Source organism: Schistocerca americana, chromosome 4 (assembly GCF_021461395.2).
Source record: "Schistocerca americana isolate TAMUIC-IGC-003095 chromosome 4, iqSchAmer2.1, whole genome shotgun sequence".
NCBI classification, from domain to species: domain Eukaryota; kingdom Metazoa; phylum Arthropoda; class Insecta; order Orthoptera; family Acrididae; genus Schistocerca; species Schistocerca americana.
The window spans coordinates 226,471,639-226,492,332 of NC_060122.1; the positions used below are offsets into that span (position 1 = coordinate 226,471,639).

Sequence of the window (20,694 nt, forward strand, 5' to 3'; positions counted from 1 at the left end):
TTGTTTGTACAAGACAAGTTTTGATTCAAATGCAAAACGACTAATTTGCTTTCATCAAATTCGAATCTTCTCCTTACAGTTGTAGATTCATTTAATTAAATTTACTATAAATGTCAATTAAATATTCTGCATCATTCTGAAAATTCAATTAATTCCTTTTTAAGGAATCATCTTTGCTTCCAATAAATTTCATAAGTGAGTCAAACAAATCATGAAATTTTTTCAGATAGGTACCCTTCGATAAGCAACAAACTTGTGCATGGAATAGTAAACGGTTGTAATATCCGTCATTTCAGTCCCAATGCCCTGTCCCCCTCCCCCCACTTCCAAATTTGCCAAGAACCAGGAAAGTTCCTTTAGATCTTTTCCGTGCCCACCAGTGTGAGGTTACACTCTCGATAGCGACCACCATTTTACATCTTGAAACGTTTTCCGTTGCAGTATTTAGGCGAGAGCCAGATGAGGCATTACTCAAAGGAGCGCCAAGAATTTAACAGTTTGCAAATGGGGCAGTTTAGAACAATCGAACTGTCTTGATATAGATGGAACGTTCATTGAGAATGAATGATTTTACTGAACAGTCCACAATGTAGTGCGTCACAGGAAAATTCCCTATTTTAACGTAATATTTTTCTTTACTGAACTCCACCCTCTTTATTATTATGTGCACATGTGCGTAGTATTAGGTCATTGAGTAGGCTGGCAGACGTCATTGTTTGGAGACGTAGCCCGATCAGAACCGAGCAGTTTTGCCTGCAAAATATTTCAAACAGCCGACAAGTGATGGGAATGAATATCTTAGTGGGGTTAGGTCACTTAGTTGAAAACTAATTGACGAAAGGACGGGCACTAATTATGTCCGATTCTTCGTGTCAGAATAATCCGCTGCCAGCCTCGCGTATTTTGCCTGTAACACCTGAAAAAAACATTATAAATGATTAAAAGATAAGGTAATGGCCTGAAATAATGACAGGGCTGACACAACAGATAGATCTAAATAACCTTTATCACACATATATGATATATAAGCGGCACTGAAATGAAACCCGGTCACTAGTGTAAAGTAACAGTAACGATTTTAAAAACTCAAACATGTAGTTATACACAATACACATACTCAAAAATAGTTGCCAAAACTGTTGGCACATTTATCCCATTGCGACACTAGCCGGTCGATTCCATCCCTGAAGAAGCTAGTAGGCTGCTGTCGGATCCAGGCCTGGACCCAGTCACACACTTCGTCGTCGGTTGCGAATCGATGTCCGCGAATAATTTGTTTTAGAGGTCCAAACACATGAAAGTCACATGGCGAAAGGTCGGGACCGTACGATGGATATTCCAGAATTTCCCATCGAAACTGCTGCAATGTCGTCTTCACTGTATTGGCCGTGTATGGTCGGGCATTATCATGCAGGAGGATAACGCTGTAAGTAAGCTCTTTAGGTTTTTATGTTGGTAACGCCACGTAGTGATCTGTATGAAAATCGCTGACTGCGCTGTGTGCAGTCCGTGGATGAATGGACTTATTGTTGGAATATTCGCTTGTGTAGCGTTGGGCAGTTGGATTTGAACAGCGCGTAGCGTTGGGCAGTTGGAGGTGAGCCGCCAGCAGTGGTGAATGTGGGGAGAGATGTCAGAGTTTTGAGAGGTTACTATGGCCGGACGATCTGGACGTGTGTCCTTCAGAAAAAGGAAATTTATAAGGCTGGATGTCATGAATTGAGATATATATTATGATTTTTGAGCACTATTAAGGTAAATACATTGTTTGTTCTCTATCAAAATCTTTCATTTGCTAACTTTGCTTTTCAGTAGTTATTGCCTTCAGTAGTTAGAAACTTTTATTCAGCTGGCAGTATTGGCGTTCGCTGTATTGCAGTAGTTCGAGTACGAAGGTTTTTGTGAGGTAAGTGACTGATGAAAGGTATAGGTTATTGTTATTCAGGGCCATTCTTTTGTATGGATTTTTGAAAGTCAGATTGCGTTGCGCTAAAAATATTGTGTGTCAGTTTAGTGATGATCAGAATAAGTAAAGAGAAAACTGTCTGAGTACGTTGAGTATTTCTCAGCTGTTTGAAAATCAAATAACGTAAGAGTTTTTCCAGCACTGTCATTCTTTACATACAAAGGGAAAATTTCAACGCCATTGGGCAACATGGCTCGGCGATTCGACTTGATGGTTCGTGTAAGGTTCTGTAAAGTGACTTGATAACGCTGGGCACTGACGGTGGTTCTCCGTTCCAACAACTCGACAAGCCGTGGGTCCTTGTGGTATAAAAATGAAGCTCATCATGACCTTACCAGAACTTGTGTGCACGGCCTCTGTTTCTTTGGAGGTGATGAAGTCGCATGTTTCCACTGCTTGCTCTGACGCTTGCCTTCCGGCTCAAACTGGTGACACCGAGTTTCGCCACCTGTGACAATACGCGACAGAAGTCCGTATTCCTCCTCATGATAACGTTGCACATGACTCAAAGACAGTGCCATTCGAGTATTGCGCTGTTAGGCGTTCAGTTGGTAGGGAACCCACTGCGCACAGATTTTTCGAAAGTTCAAGTGTTGATGCATTATGCTGTGGACGGTGCCCACGCTAATACCCAGTAGCCGATGGATCTCGTCCACGGTGAGTCTGCTGTTGTCCAAAACTAGATCATTCACTTCTGCAACCATTCACGGTGTGATGACACGATGGGATCCTTCAGGACGAACATCGTCTTCCAGTGACTCGCGCCTCTCAAGGAATCGTTTGCGTGTTTTAATCAGCCTGAGTCTGACAGCTGTGCCAGCCATGCTCCAGCACTTAACGTTCTCTGCCGCTGCAGCCGAGCAGTGAGTGTTGCCTCATACACTGAATACACTCTGCTTATTTGCACTGCTTTCAGTTGCCTGTCTTAACAGACCTTCTCTGCACTTGAATCTGTTCTTCCCTCTCGATAATTATGGAATATGTTCCCATGAGTAACCGGTCTGGTCTTTTACAGCGTCGGTGAACCTCGCTTGACGTCAGGCAATAGCGATTCGTGCCAAGTGTGGCGCAATGTGGCGGGGGGTGCCCTCTCCGGCTTGGAAATCTTCTTGAGGACACCGCCTGCCGCTCAAGGACATCGATGGGACAATCGCTATAGGGTAAGAGCACGCACAGCTGCATACCGAGACTTCATCTTCTGAGTGCCTTACGCAGACCGTACAACGACGTTTGTGATAATTGCAACACCCACAGTAACAACCCATACGATCAACCTTAGAGATTGTGTACTGGAAGTAGGTAGTTATGGTTGCAGATAAGTTGTGAATTGGTAAAAAAGGCAATGTGACCAGAAAAGTCATTGTTATGCAACGCCGTCAAAATAACTTGAAACATGAAATAAACTGATAGTATGTCCTTTGAATGTCAAAAGTCCACAATATCAGCTTGTGTAATAGTCCAACTGGGACAGGATGACACATCTCAGGGAGTGGATTTGTAATATATTGACATTTTATCTTCTAAAGGGTATTCTATTATGTAATGGACGAATGTATCCAGATGGTGGTAAGGAGAGGGTTGTTAAGGAGAGGGTAGTACTTTGTCAGTCCAAAAAGTTCCAAGACTGGATTAATAAAAGACAGAGAAAAGTTAAGATGGCGGTTTTAATTCTGCACGTGTTCTATATAGTCTCCTCTCATTTAAGTGCAATGCACATAACGTTCATACAATCCTATGAAACGGTCAGAGAAATCCTTCTCGTTCAGCTCCCACATCTTGTTGTCTTCAATGCCAGTTATGTTGTTAGGGTGTTGACCCTTAATGTGTTTTGCACTTTGTCATTTTGCGGAATGTTCCTACTGATAACACCAAGATTTTTCAAGAAAAAAATGTCCTTGATTTACGTTTCAGTCAAGTCGTAGTAGGTCTCCACGGGTCGCTGTTTTCGTCTGGGAGTCAAGGTGTGTGGGGCAAACATTCTACGGAATGTCTTGAACACTTGATTTAGAGATGTTGCTTCATTGGGATTTGTGACACAACAACATTGATACACTACGATTGCACGCCCAATACCTAACAGTGCCTGCTCACAATTAACTGGTCGAATGCACATTGTTATTAACAGTTCTTAGTTCAAGCCGCCTCATATGCCACAAATAAAATCAGTCTCGAAACTTTTTGGATGAGCAGGTTCTGTAGTGCCGGACAGGCTCTAGTACAAGCAATATGATCACAGAATGGATCAACTCTCATCCTCTCTTTATCGCTACAAAGGACTTAAAAGATTAATCCGTAATGTTGTCTCGAATCAATTCCACTGTCTGCGTCCACGGTGTTTGCTTCAGGGTAAACTGATGGCACACGTGCTACATCATTGACTCAGAGACCATAAGCGCTTCAAACCGTAAAATGGGCGTGAACACTGTTTCCGCCAAACTGCAAACAAAATATTGTCTTCGAAAGTGTGTCACTTCAATTTCCCCTACGGTGAAGATTTCATAGGCGTTAGATACTAAAGTGGTGGTCACAATCTGGCAGACTGTTATGTTAAGAGGCACAGCAGACAAACAACAAGGGCTATGGTTCGGAACAGCACAACATACGAGGTGAATTCAAGTTCTAAGGCCTCCGATTTTTTTTTCTAATTAACTACTCACCCGAAATCGATGAAACTGGCGTTACTTCTCGACGTAATCGCCCTGCACACGTACACATTTTTCACAACGCTGACGCCATGATTCCATGGCAGCGGCGAAGGCTTCTTTAGGAGTGTTTTGACCACTGGAAAATCGCTGAGGCAATAGCAGCACGGCTGGTGAATGTGCGGCCACGGAGAGTGTCTTTCATTGTTGGAAAAAGCCAAAAGTCACTAGGAGCCAGGTCAGATGAGTAGGGAGCATGAGGAATCACTTCAAAGTTGTCATCACGAAGAAACTGTTGCGTAACGTTAGCTCGATGTGCGGGTGCGTTGACTTGGTGAAACAGCACACACGCAGCCCTTCCCGGACGTTTTTGTTGCAGTGCACGAAGGAATTTGTTCTTCAAAACATTTTCGTAGGATGCACCTGTTACCGTAGTGCCCTTTGGAACGCAATGGGTAAGAATTACGCCCTCGCTGTCCCAGAACATGGACACCATCATTTTTTCAGCACTGGCGGTTACCCGAAATTTTTTTGGTGGCGGTGAATCTGTGTGCTTCCATTGAGCTGACTGGCGCTTTGTTTCTGGATTGAAAAATGGCATCCACGTCTCATCCATTGTCACAACCGACGAAGAGAAAGTCCCATTCGTGCTGTCGTTGCGCGTCAACATTGCTTGGCAACATGCCACACGGGCAGCCATGTGGTCGTCCGTCAGCATTCGTGGCACCAAACTGGATGACACTTTTCGCATTTTCAGGTCGTCATGCAGGATTGTGTGCACAGAACCCACAGAAATGCCAACTCTGGAGGCGATCTGTTCAACAGTCATTCGGCGATCCCCCAAAACAATTCTCTCCACTTTCTCGATCATGTTGTCAGACCGGCTTGTGCGAGCCCGAGGTTGTTTCGGTTTGCTGTCACACGATGTTCTGCCTTCATTAAACTGTCGCACCCACGAACGCACTTTCGACACATCCATAACTCCATCACCACATGTGTCCTTCAACTGTCGATCAATTTCAATTGGTTTCACACCACGAAAATTCAGAAAACGAATGATTGCACGCTGTTCAAGTAAGGAAAACGTCGCCATTTTAAGTATTTAAAACAGTTCTCATTCTCGCCGCTGGCGGTAAAATTCCATCTGCAGTACGGTGCTGCCATCTCTGGGACGTATTGACAATGAACACGGCCTCATTTTAAAACAATGCGCATGTTTCTATCTCTTTCCAGTCTGGAGAAAAAAAATTGGAGGCCTTATAACTTGAATGCACCTCGTACAATATGCGATTTCGAATTCCATGTACTGGGGCAGCATCAGCAATAATCGCTACATTAGGGAGCTCTTACGACTCCATGGGACCGCCTCTCTTTCAGCAACTTAATTTGCCTTATTTCAGCAGGGTAGTTTCTAACCATATGTGTTTTGGTGTGGAGTGATCATGCCAGAATTCCACAAACTGTTCAAAACAATGTTCAAATGTGTGTGACATCATATGGGACTTAACTGCTAAGGTCATCAGTCCCTAAGCCTACAAACTACTTAACCTAAATAATCCTAAGGACAAACACACACACCCATGCCCGAGGAAGGACTCGAATTTCCGCCGCACAGCCGCACAGTCCATGACTGCAGCGCATGAGACCGCTCGGCTAAACCCGCGTGGCCCACAGTCTGTCTTCGATGGAACACAGTTGTCAGTACTTCATTAGCTTGCAATCTTGCCTGACATTTCGCCCTACGAATATCTCGGACACATGAATTTTACACAATAGTTTATCACAGTCGTAGGAAAACCACTGACACTTCGGGAACTCGCATGGAACCGATCTGGGTGGGGTTTTCACGGGAACGTACCCAGACACTCTAAGCTAAAATGTTTTAGAGGCTCTGGCTCTGGCACGTGTGTACTTATTGAATTCCCGAAGTCAAAAGGTCATGAACAGACATGTAATCTTAACCATACGTGTACTGTCACATGCTTAGTTGTGGTACAAAGCTTATTTCAGCCACATGAATCGTTCGTGGTGTTGCAGTTTTCGCTAACGTATAAAGATGATATTTAGCTGTTTATTTATTATTACATAAGACTATTGTAATACCCCTGCACGGTAGTGGAGCATGTCACTACATTAATAGCACAACTATTAAATACAATTAATAATAATAATATAATAATACAACAGTAAAATAGTAGTATATAACAACTATTATTATCGTTATTATTGTTGTTGTTGCTGGGCAAATTAGTATGTAGAAACTGCGGGATTTATGCCATCGATTCCAGATGAGGTCTCTGTAATCAGCAACTACCGGAAGAACTCGTATACTAAAGAGAGTGCGTACTCTTACTTGTGCTAGAGTATTGCTGTGCTGTACAGGATCCTTACCAGATAGGATTGGCAGAGGTCGAAATAGTTTAAAGAAGGTCAGCTTGTATTGTATTACTGCGAAGTAGGGGAGAGAGAGTGCCACGGATATATGCCAGCTGGAGCAGTAGTCAAAAAAACAAATGAGTTTTTCAGTGCTCCGAGACATTCTCACGAAATGTCAATCTCCAACGTCTGCCTTCTAGTGCGCAAATATTTTGATGACACCCGCCTACACAGGAGAATATATCATGGTCATAAAATAAGGCAAAATCCAGCGTTCGCATAGAAAGATTTAAATGTTCATTTTTCCCATGCGCTGTCAGAGAGTGGAACTGTATAGAAATAGTGTGAAAGTGCTTCCATGAATCCTCTGCCAGGCAACTAATTGTCAATTGCAGAGTAGTCATGCAGTTATAGATATAGATATCCTGAAAGACAAAGGAATAGATGATGCTGCAGGTATAGGAATCAAAAGAAGATGATATTGTACATTACATCTGGATATAAAACTTTGGCTCCCACAGAATATCTGAAAAGGCATAATGAGGCCTCCAAAATAATCCACCAGAAATTGGAACAGCATTTTAATCAATGAAATAATTTCCTCCTTACGATACATTTAGTATCCGATAACGATTCGGGTCACCCGACAAGATTCAATATCGATATGGAGGACAGGTTTCAATAAAGGGTGGAGCCCCTCCACGCCCACACCGACGTGGTGACCATCTCATTAGATCTACTGTAACCTCCGTATTTGTTAGTTACTAATCGACGACTTCACGGGATGTGGGGCGGTCGGGTTATCCGTGCATTTCTTTCAAATTTCACGTCAATCTGAGTACGTTCTGTTTTACAGTGTTTTGAATTATAATCACACTGTATAATGACTTGTTGATGCTATGTTCTTTTTTGCATTTGAGAATTACTGCAAGACTCCGAAGAACATTGTCATGCTGTTCATATATAGATTTCTTTTGCTTATTTATTTACAACATGCTCCATTACAAAATTTGTAATATTACATGTACGTATTGTGTGTGTGTGTGTGTGTGTGTGTGTGTGTGTGTGTGTGAGTGAGAGAGAGAGAGAGAGAGAGAGAGAGAGAGAGAGAGAGAGAAAGTAATGTAGTGTAATATTTGTGTTGTACGATGATGATAATGATGATGATGATGATGATGAGAGAAGGGAGAGAGTGAAACCCGGTGCAGGCACGTAGCATACTCCTTATGAATAGTAAGAAACGGGCCGTCAAGCTTGACGTCCACGTCCAACGGACAGATCGCCGTCAACAGAGTCACATGCCCTCACTTCATGACACACAGCAGAGAGATTTGGTATTTAAACCAGGACATTGGCGCAAAGTCCGGAGATCTATAACTTTAAGCCATTTGCCGGCCAAATATAGGCAGTGAATTTTTTTTCCACCATAATTCGAACCGGCTTGTCCCCAGATCGAGCACCACAGCATAAGCGTTCATTACCTATAAGTAATTTTGATAAAACGTACAGAAATCTTTGCATTCATTTTACAACCTCTTAATAAACTCACTTATGCGTTATTTCATCCATTTTAAACAAATTTCAGATATAAACACCAAAAATAGTTTTGGATCACCCCGGTTTCCACAACTCCTGAAGATAGACGTTGCCTGTGGATATTGTATCACAGACCCAGTCCCTTTGACTGTTCAGAGATGTCACTAAACCTGCCCAGAGATGTAAATAACTGTGCATGAGCAGCCCCTATTAGACAGAGGTGGTCCGACAGCCAATCAGTTCCACTCATTCCACCAGGAAGGAGGTACATGGCGCATGTTGTCCGTAGTTCAACCATGTCTAGTCCGTCAATACAGCGGTTCGATCGCGTCCACATTGTTACTTTGTGCCAGGAAGGGCTCTCAACAAGGGAAGTATCCAGGCATCTCAGAGTGAACCAAAGCGATGTTGTTCGGACATGGATGGGATACGGAGAGACACGAACTGTCAATGACATGCCTCGCCCAGGCCGCCCAAGTGCTATTGCTATAGTGGATGACAGCTACCAATGGATTATGGCTCGGAGGAACCCTGACAGAAACGCCACCATGTTGAATAATGCTTTTCGTGGTGCCACAGGACGTCGTGTTACGACTCAAACTGTGCGCAATAGTCTGCATGATGCGCAACTTCATTCCCGGCGTCCATGGCGAAGTCAATCATTGCAACCACAACGCCATGCTACGCGGAAGATGGGCCCAACAACATGCCGAATGGATCGCTCAGGATTGGCATCACGTTCTCTTCACCGATGAGTGTCGCATATTCCTTCAACCAGACAACCGTCAGAGACGTGTCTGGAGGCAACCCGATCAGGCTGATCGCCTTAGACACACCGTCCAGCGAGTGCGGCAAGGTGGAGGTTCCTTGCTGTTTTGGGGTGGCATTACGTGGGGCCGACGTACGCCGCTGTTGGTCATGGGAGGCGCCGTCACGGATGTACGATACGTGAACGCCATCCTCCGACCGACAGTGCAACCATATCGGCAGCATATTGGCGAGGCATATGTCTTCATGGATGACAATTCGCTCCCCCATGGTACACATCTCGTGAATGGCTTCCTTCAGGAAAACGACATCGCTCAACTAGAGTGGCCGGAATGTTCTCCAGACATGGACCCTACCTGGGATAGACAGAAAAGGTCTGTTTATGGACGACGTGATCCACCAAACACTCTGCGGGATCTACGCCGAATTGCCGTTGAGTGGGCAACCTGGACCACTTTGAACTTTTGGATAGTATGCCACGACGAATACAGGCATGCATCAGTGCAAGAGAACATGCTACTAGGTATTAGAGGTACCGGTATGTACAGCAATCCGGACCACCAACTCTGAAGGTCTCGCTGTTTGGTGGTACAACATGCAATGTGTGGTTCTCATGAGCAATAAAAAGGTCAGAAATGATACTTATGTCAATCTCTACACCATTTTTCTGTACAGGTTCCGGAACTCTCGGAATCGAGATGATGCAAATTTTTCTTGATGTGTGTATTAATCGCCACAACAAGCACTCGATTCAAAACACTAACATGACCTACTTTTATGAATCACAACTGTAATTAAATACGCATCGAAAGCTATTGAAATATAAAGAAGGAAACTCATGCTGGCAAGATCATTTGTGTGTCTGTGCAGGATTCCATAATTATGGCACTACTCACGTAAATAAATTAAACTGTTAATGACATTTTCTATATTTGTTTAATTAAAAAAAATAATTGCTCATTATAATACATACTAATTACTGCAATAGAAAATCTATTCACAAAATACAGCGTGTTGTTAACAGACATCTACAATTCTCGATATCGCTACTTCTATACAGTACTCTATTGAGCCATGTACGCTCTCAGCTGTGGGCGTTAAAAATCCCAACCGCGCGCTCGTCACCATAAACTGCGTAGGCATTCGGTGTTATCACCTGTCGCACCGAGTATGACCCCCGTTCAGGTGGATGAACTTGGCTATCTTCTTCTTTTCGGCGTCCGACAGTTATCCATTCTTACGAGGACTCGGTCCCCGATCTCGTAAGTCTTCGTCCTTTTTCGCTGCTCCTTTTCGATTCTTTCCGTCGCTTTCTCCATCATGAACTCTCGGGCTCGATTCAAGCGTTACGCTTTGCTGGTTTGCTCTGCCTCTCCTCCCGTCGGAGGTTTGATAATCCTCTCAGCCACGGACTTCTCTGGTTTCTGGAACTGTAGATCTATTAGTCTGTATCCTGCACCGCAATACACGGCTTCAATAAAGTACCTCTCTATCTTTGGTAGCTACTGTGCCCAGGCATTGTGTCTGTCAGAAACCAATATTCTATAGAACACTCCCAGCTGGCGCATCTGTCATTCTGCGGGGTTGGATTGAGAGTTTCTAATTGCGGAGAATGTCACTTTGATGACTTCCTTTCCTAATCCTGCCTTCCATCTCGGAGATGTGAAAATCGTAGCATGGTTTGAGAGGACTGTCTTGGGCCTACCACATGTGTGCTCGTAATCTTCCATCAAAATTTTTACACAGCTTTTCGATGTGGTGCGGTTTGTGGTGTAACGCCTGACGTGCTTAGTAAATGCGTCCAACAACAACGAAAACAAACTGCCGCCCGACCCGTTCCTTCGGCAGAGGGCCGTAATGATGGTTCAAATGGTTCAAATGGCTCTGAGCACTATAACATCTGAGGCCATCAGTCCCCTAGAACTTAGAACTACTTAAACCTAACTAACCTAAGGACATAACACACTTCAATACCCGAGGCAGGATTCGAACCTGCGACCGTAGCAGTCGCGCGGTTCCGGACTGAAGTGCCTAGAACCGCTCGGGCACCACGGGCCGGCGCCGTAATGATCAACACACGTCAGGTAATTTGGTGCTTCTGGTGTGATGGCATGCATTTCACCTCGCACAATTGCGTTTGGAAGTTTTACACGCTGGCACATGTCGCACTTCGTAATTATCGCCGCAACTTTCCGTCTGGGAACGCCATGTTCCCAGTCCTTGGGAACTGTCGCGTACAACTTCATCGCTCCGCAGTGGCCAATGTGCTTGTTATAGCGTTCAATTAGATCTTGCAATAGTACGTCAGGGAGCCAAGTTTTTCATCCTTGTTCTTTCACATTCCACCTGAAACATACCCTCCGGTCGATCGTGCACCAGTATTTCTAATTCGGACATCCTCTACACCGACGCCGTACATTAGAAAGCCCTTTACTCTCCGGATTTCTGTCTGCTGGTTTTGTGCTGTGACTAACTCTCTGCTGAACTGTAGAATGCACGTATGGTCCCATTGTTGTAACATTGTCGTTATGACCTCATTAATTTGTCCCGCGACATTTTTGTCGCCCTCTCCCGTAAAGGATTTCGGATTAACCAGTCGGCAAATTTGTTGTTTACCCCGGCAGTAAATGATTTCCGGATCGAATTCCGGAATCGCCAGGGCCCAACCTATCACTCTGTTACTCGTGTATCTGACGGTTCGTAGTAATGTTAGAGCATGGTGGTCTGTATATAAATGAGTTTTCCGGCCGAGCAAGTAACTCCTAAACTGTTTCGTCTCATAGACAATGGCCAGCATGTCTAGTTCTTTTGTGAAATACCGTGTCTCTGCGTCCAGTAGCTTCCGGCTACTTGTGGCCACAGTGTGCACATTCCCATCCTTGTCTTCCCGTTGTAGCCGGCCGGTGTGGCCGAGCGGTTCTAGGCGCTTCAGTCTGGAACCGTGCGACCGCTACGGTCGCAGGTTCGAATCCTGCCTCGGGCATGGATGTGTGTGATTTCCGTAGGTTAGTTAGGTTTAAGTAGTTCTAAGTTCTAGGGGACTGATGACCTCACATGTTAAGTCCCATAGTGCTAAGAGCCATTTTTCCCGTTGTAGACATCCCGCAATGCCTTGTGCCCTTGCGTCTGTGAAGACATGGAAAGGTGCGGAGAGGTCAGGATAAAGCAAACAAATACTATCATGAAACGCACTCTTAACCTTCTCGAAAGCATTTTCCTGCTCGTTTCAGAAGAAGAGCGCCACCTCTTGCCCTTCTTCAACAGCGTCTATAGGGGACTCAATATCTGCGAGAAGTTGACAATGTGTCATCTGTCAAATGAAATCAGCCCTAAGAACTGTCATTCAAGCACTCGGGATGGGCGTTTCATTTTCGTGATTTCCACCAATTTGCACTTTCCCGGACAGATACCTTCCGACGAGATCTCGAACCCGAGATATACACTGCAGAGCCAAAGAAACAAGTATAGGCAAGAGAATTCAAATACAGCTATATGTAAACAAGCAGAATACGGCGCTGCGGTCGGCAACGCCTGTATAAGACAAGTGTCTGGCGCACTTGTTAGATCGGTTACTGCTGCTACAGTGGCAGGTTATCAAACTGTAAGTGAGTTTGAAAGTGATGTTATAGTCGGCGCACGAGAGATGGGACATAGCATCTCCGAGGTAGCAACGAAGTGTGGATCTTCCCGTACGCCCATTTCACGAGTGTACCGTGAATATCAGTAATCCGGCAAAACTTAAAATCTCCGAAATCGCTGCGGCTGGAAAAAGATCCTGCAAGAACGGGACCATTGACGACTGAAGAGAATCGTTCAACGTGACAGAAGAGCAACCCTTCCGCATCTTGCTGCAGATTTCAGTGCCAGGCCATCAACAAGTGTCAGCGTGCGAACCATTCAACGAAGTATCATCGATATGGGTTTTCGGAGCCGAAGGTACACTCGTGTACCCTTGATGACTGCACGACGAAAAACTTTATGCCTCGTCTGGGCCCATCAACACCGACATTGTACTGTTGATGACTGGAAACATGTTGCCGGGTCAGACGAGTCTCGTTTCAAATTGTATCGAGCGGATGGACGTGTACGGGGTATGGAGACAACCACATGAATCCATGGAGCCTGCATGTCAGCAAGGGACTGTTCAAGCTGGTGGAGGCTCTGTAATGGTGTGAGGCGTGTGCTGTTGGAGTGACATGGAACCCCTGATACGTCTAGATACGACTCTCTGTGACCCTGCAAGTCAGCAGGGGACTGTTCAAGCTTGTGGAGGCTCTGTAATGGTGTGGGGCGTGTGCTGGTGGAGTGATATGGGACCCCTGATACGTCTAGATACGACTCTGACAGGTGACACGTAGATAAAGATCCTGTCTGATCACCTGCATCCATTCATGTCCATTGTACGTTCTGACTGACTTTGGCAATTCCAGCTGGATAATGCGACACCCCACACGTCCAAAATTGTTTCAGCAGGATAATGCGACACCTCATCCGTCCAAAATTGATACAGAGTGGCTCCAGGATCACTGTTTTGAGTGTAAACTCTTCCGCTGGCATCCAAACTCTCCAGACATGAACGTTATTGACCATATCTGGGGTGCCTTGTAACGTACTGTTCAGAAGAGATTTTCACCCCCTCGTATTCTTACGTATTTATCGACAACACTACAGGATTCATAGTGCCAATGCCCTTCAGCAATACTTGAGACATCAGTCGAATCCATGCCACGTCGTGTTGTGACACTTCTGTGTGCTCGCGATGGCACTATATGATTTGGCAAAGTGTACCAGTTTCTTTGGCTCTTCAGTGTACCACCCTATTTGCGCACTGGTTCGCTTTGTCAGGCCTGAGCGTCATGCCATATCTCTGGAGTACTACCAGCAGCTGCTTTATGCGGCACATACGTTCCTCAAATGTTGCAGACGCGACAATTATGTCATCGACGTAGGCAACACAGAAGTCCCTCATCTCTGGTGTGATTATACCATTCAAGGCCCTCACGAATGCCGAACTTGAGTCCTTAAGCTCGACTGGCACTCGGTTGTACACGTACTGTTCCCCTTCGAATAGGATGCCAGTGTACTTTCGGCAGGATGGATCGAGCTCAGATTGATTGAAACCGGCTGCAACGTCGAAGATTGACAGCCAAATTTTTCCTGAGAAGTGGCGCAGTATGTACTGGATAGGTTCCGGTCTTATTCTGTCTGCCTCAATGTGATCATTTAACACCCTCTCATCGAGGCAACGATCCGTCTTTCTTAGGCACTATTGCAAGTGGATTCACATCTTGCGATGCGGCCTGCGATACGACTCCGGCTGCCTCCATAGCCTGTATCGCTTCCCTGGTGACTTTTCGGTGCTTCCAGGCCACTGAGTACGCTTTCCTTGTCGGTGACCGCTCACACGTTACTCTAACCTTGTCGACTGCTCCCCGAAATCTTCCCGGCAGGAACGAGAATGTATCCCTGAATTCCATGGCAGATTTCTCCACCTCCTGTCTCTGCTGCAGTCTCAACCATGGGTTAGTTTGAATACTCTTTCTAATTCGCATCTGATGAACCTCTGCATTATCCACGCACACTAGTGGCTTATCGTCTGTACACAGGGTGCCATCTACCGTGTGCCTTGTTTCTGAGTGAGACGTGATCAATTTATCTCACCACTTCGAAAACACCTGCAGTTCTCCGAAGACCGTCTTCCTTTTGCAGATTTTGCGACCGCGGAGGGAACAACATTGTCTCCTACTGCTCGCGAATGGGCGTTAGTACTTCTGTGGCGCACTTCACAGTGCTCCTCTGCAATCGCCGTCGCATTCTACACTCCACATTAGCTTCTCTGTTGCCGTGGGGGCTTCACCTTCGACGTTTCTCACTGTCTCGGCGCGCTTGTCGTCACGCATTTGACTCTGGTCTCTCTCTGCGGATTCTTATGTTCCTTTTGAAGCGAGTCTTCCGTACTCGCATGAACGGCTGGTGTTATCACGGGAACGTACTCATTAATGGCCTCTGGCCCTCTAAGTCCTAACAGTACATGTGCGAAGGTCTCTAACCCACTATCAGTCGCATCATGTCCGTCAGATTCTCGTCGGCTGTGTGTGTGGAATTCTCACCACGACTTGTGGACGGCAAACTTACTTCACCAGGAATTCAAGTTCCCTCTAATAAATCACCTTTTAGCTTCCGTGGTCCATCTATGAAAATTTCCTCGTCCTCCTTACATTTTACTAAATTACTTGTGCCCTTCGTACCCTCTGCACACCATACGATCGGATCTTCGAACAAATTGGCCACTGTGTTAGAGATCCAATCCATGATCACCGCTCTACTCGAGAATGTGCCATTACCGATTATGAAATCGAGCGACGACCCATAGGCGACAGTTGCATTCACCTGGAAGCTACTTCTTCTGTCGCTTAACGACACCAAGACCTGTTTCTCTACCTTCTTCCTTTTCGCCCCAAAAGCGAGAACTAGTGAGACCCCTTTTACGATTATCGCAGATGATTTACTACCACTTCCTACCAGTTTTGTGTAAGAAATCATCGAAAGTGCTGTCACTTCCGACCCAGAATCCGGACATGCTCTCATCTTAATTCCTTCCGCGGTTATTTCAATGAGGGGACGCCGGTTGTCCGCTTTTTCCAGCAACTCTGGGTCATCACAATACTGGCCAATATCGTCTTGCGTTTGTGATTGCCAGTCCGCACTTTGCGTATGTGATGACCCTTCTCTACTGTGGCGTCCCCTGCAATATCTCATTGTCTTTGGCCATTCAGTTGTGTGATCTCACGCTCCTCTGCCTGACGAGGGGCCAGATTATTCTCACGGTCTCTCCCAGTATGTGACGCTTTCACGCAGTTCATGTGCAGTCTGCAGTTTGGCACTGTTGCGGGGTCGGTGGGTCGAACCCGTGACTCTAATTGGCAGAGCTGAAGCTGGGACCCACTGCGCGTATTTTGCCACGAGGCTGAGCAAGTTCAAGAGCGTCAGGGAGCAATGCAAAGCGATACAGCAGTATTCCGTAACATATATTTATTCAGCTAATTTACAGTACTCGATGGTTGAATCATAGTGTTGGCATGCTGCCCGCTGTCCCGCGAGTCCAGCCGGCTCAGCAGCTCCTGGTATGCCGACGCTGCTGCTGTCATCATCAAGACCGCCCGCTGATGAAAGTCAGCCGCGCTCCCCCAGTCACCGCCCGCCGATGCGTTGCGACTTGTGCCACTCTGCTGCCCGCGATTCTGGAGACTGCTACAGTCCCTGGACCTTGCCGCGCTCGGCCCCGTTTGACCTGCTCTGTCCCACCATGGGACGAAAGTGGGTGTACTGGCCATCGGGTTGCTGCTGCTCCCAGGACATGATCGGACTCGAACCCGTGCCCTCCTGGATGCTGTGCCGCAACTTCCTGCTAGTGGTGCTTGCCAGATGGCAACACCCGCCGCTGTCTCTGGCACTGTTGCAGTCCTGCTGCGCCCTCCGCAGCGTACGCCTCGCCCGGACCCCTGTACACCAGGTGGGAAGCGAAAGTGGCCCATAGACTGAAGTGGAACCGAGCCCCTCCTGGACCCGCTGCAGACCACTGTCACTGCCCTCTTTCAGGCAGACCGTGCAATCTCCAAGTTCCAGGCTGCCGTTCCGTCCCGCCCCAGTGTTGTGTCCCCAGAGGTGGAATGTAGCGCGAACAAGTACATAGAAACAAAGTACAAGTTTATGCAGAATACTTGTAACATTGCTGCCAGATTAGCCCCTATAAGCATAGACCAGAACAGGTCCATCCCTACGCTTGACTGACCTGGCACACACTGTCCCAAGCTAAAACTGCCCATCTATTTACACTGGATTTTCCCTCGCTTCTAAAGTAGTGTCAGAGAGAGAGAGACAGAAACTATGGCAGGGATAAACTCCCACAAGCCAGCCATTTACAAATAGCCACTCTTGGCTCTGGACTAGTGCCCCGCCTCATACATCACAATAACTTAAAGCAACGCTGCAGTTTCCTGCCTCGTTGTTGCTCCACTCAAAACAAATCGTGCGTGCAATATCGCCTTCGCAGCTCTGTACCTGCGAGTGCCATGTTTACCTTGCCTGGCCCGCTCGCTGTCGACTGTTACCACACTCTGCCAGCGACCACATATTTCATCACCCAACTGCGCCTTCACTGAGTTTTGATAAAATTTCCCTTTTACTCGACTAAGAGTGACACTAGCGCAGCACACCTCCTCCTTTCAACAAGATTCGTCCCGAATCGAGGTAAAACAGATGTGGCCTGTCGCTGCGTAAACGTACCTTGTTCACAAAACTTACATTCTACAGACTAAAACTAACGAGAACAACAAAACATTAACTCTACACCTGTACACTGTTTACACTGGTTACCCATGTCGTAGGCAACTGATGTGTTGGCACCCCCTCTATTGGTGCACGTTTCCACATTCTCCACAAAGCAATACTCAAGAAAAATAGAAAAACGGCACACCGTGTGGCTGAAATGCTCACTGTCATTATCCTGTTGCTCCAATGCTGTTATAACGCTCGAACATGTTCCAATACTTTATTAACCGTGATAGATCCTTCCTGTGAATTAATAAAGGAATGCCGGCCGAAGTGGCCGTGCGGTTAAAGGCGCTGCAGTCTGGAACCGCAAGACCGCTACGGTCGCAGGTTCGAATCCTGCCTCGGGCATGGATGTTTGTGATGTCCTTAGGTTAGTTAGGTTTAACTAGTTCTAAGTTCTAGGGGACTAATGACCTCAGCAGTTGAGTCCCATAGTGCTCAGAGCCAATAAAGGAATGCAACGTTTCCAAAAACTCTGGGTTTAATGTAGAGTTCAAATATGTCAGATTCTGCCCTGATAATATCTCCTGAACCCCTTCCGGATAAAACAACGTTCCATGTGACAAAGTTAAAGCTGATTCACCCGTACGTGATGCTGGAAGACGGAAATCCTCCCCCACAATCCCACAAACCGTACCATTTATAATTATTCCACGTTCCCACAGTTGCAACCTCCTTATTTTATTTGCTCTCTGATTGGTATAACAAGTGACCATTACCCATATCGGCGTAAATATAGAATATAACCAATGCCTCCCTGCCTTCCGGAAGTAGGAATGTGTTGATGACACCTCTTTCTCACAATCTGAGCCATTCGTAATCCCCAGGAACAATCTAACTTCGCATGTACTACTATCTGAAAAAAACTGGTCGATTAGTGCAAATCATCACTCGTCCCTGCGAAGAAAAGGAACGAAACATGCCTGTACCACCCCTTTCCACTACAAGTTACTACAACATCGTACGATATCCTCAAAAATTCCCAATAGTTCATCCTGCCCCCATCGAATTCTCTGAACAAAAAAAAAGTGTCCCCACTCGATGACAAAAACTAAAACAACAAACAAAAAAACGCAACTATTATCGGACCTACCAAAACGTGAGAAGAAGAAGAAGAAGAAGAGAGAGAGAGAGAGAGAGAGAGAGAGAGAGAAAACACACACACACACACACACACACACACACACACAAAGCAAAATGCAAATTATCCCTTGATACAAAAAGACAAAATGTAAACATACTATACAGTATTACACATACAATAACTTACTCCCTTCGTGACCGTGATGCAAACGGAACGTTATGCGTCCGCTGTTGTTCTTCCGCCGGGACCTTCTTCTTCCGTTTCCTTTGCCTAGCCTCTGTAATCGGGTCACTTCCTTGTAATTGAGGTAATCCGCCCACCATTCCTTTAAAACGCTTTACTCTACTCACGTGGATAATTGATGCTTTTGAAACTTTCCTTGCAGATTAAAACTGTATGCCGGACCGAGACTCGAACTCGGGACCTTTGCCTTTCGCGCGGAAGTGCTCTACCATCTGAGCTACCCAAGCACGACTCACGCCCCGTCCTCACAGCTTTAATTCTGCCAGTACCTCGTCGCCTACCTTCCACGGTTTAATCTGCCAGGAAAGTTTCAAATCAGCGCACACTCCGATGCAGAGTGGAAATCTCATAATGGATGTTTTTGTTGACAGCTGCACTTTAACATTCACAGGCGAAGTCATCTCCACGACCTGGTATGGTCCGTGGTACTTCGTCAAGAATTTTTTCGTCTTTCCCTTAGGTGTATATGGATTCGTGATTAATACCCATTGACCTACCGTGTACTGTGGTAAAGGCCCCAACCGCTTCTTCGGTTCTTCCTGTCTCTCTAACGCTTTCGTATTGGCCTTCTGTACTCTCTTCCATATTGTCCGTGCAAATTCCCTCACTGCGTCCCCTTTAGCTTCTGATTTCGGACAATACGTGAAATAGCGATGGCATCTTTCTTCCATAGACCAACTCAATGGTGACATTCCGACCCCCGAATATATTTTAGTGTTATAACTCGACACCACGAAAGGAAGATAAACGTCCCAGTTATCATGGTTTCCATTCACATAATAATCATCTCATCATTATTTGAAATCATTCGTCGTGTAGTTCTGTCGGCGGCAGGAGCTGCGTCGGTAAGGCACGTCGCCTCAGAGCTATGCAGTGCGAGTCGGCTGCCCTCAGACACTGGACTCGCATTCGGGAGGACGACGGTTCAATCCCGCGTCCGGCCATCCTGATTTAAGTTTTCCGTGATTTCCCTAAATCGCTCCAGGCAAATGCCGGGATGGTTCCTTTCAAAGGACTTCCTTCCCCGTCCTTCCCCAATTCAATGAGACCGATGACATCGCTGTCTGGTCTCCTTCCCCAAAACAACCCCCTCCTCGGCTGCCCTCATCAGCAATCTCGGCTTTGCGGCGAGGCCCAGGTGCCACCTCTGCATTGTCTGCTCGTTGACGGTCGCGTGGTCTGAGCTGTGATATCACGGTGTCGGAAGGCGGCTGTTAGCAGAGAATGGAAGAGACCTCATGTCCTCCCGCTCCCGCACTGTGGTCACTTCGCTCCTCATCCATCTCTCAGCTCAACTCCTCTTCGAAATTTTCTTCCTTTCAGCTTTGTCATTGCCGGACAAAATTTTCCATGCAGCCCAATGACTGGCATCTCTCTCACGGTTTCACATTCTTACGACGTTTTTCTGCATTCCGACGCTGTTGCGAGAGTAGCTGCACAGCACTTCTTTGTAACTGCTCTCTCTCTGTGTGGCCTGGACAGACTCATGTTCGCCGGCCGAAGTGGCCGTGCGGTTAAAGGCGCTGCAGTCTGGAACCGCAAGACCGCTACGGTCGCAGGTTCGAATCCTGCCTCGGGCATGGATGTTTGTGATGTCCTTAGGTTAGTTAGGTTTAACTAGTTCTAAGTTCTAGGGGACTAATGACCTCAGCAGTTGAGTCCCATAGTGCTCAGAGCCATTTGAACCATTTTTAGACTCATGTTCGGGCTTCGTCTTAGAGTCTGCTGGCGCTTGTGATTTACAA

General features: G+C 46.2%; 1 protein-coding gene across 1 annotated transcript in view; it reads left to right on the top strand.

The window, feature by feature from the left end:
* Positions 1 to 20,694, top strand: part of LOC124613365 (sodium channel protein Nach-like) — a 100,178-nt gene that overhangs the window by 71,396 nt on the left and 8,088 nt on the right. Inside the window, exon 5 of the mRNA XM_047142065.1 lies at positions 2,982 to 3,126. Within this exon, the coding sequence (XP_046998021.1) occupies positions 2,982 to 3,126 (145 nt within the window). The remainder of the gene's footprint in view (positions 1 to 2,981; positions 3,127 to 20,694) is intronic.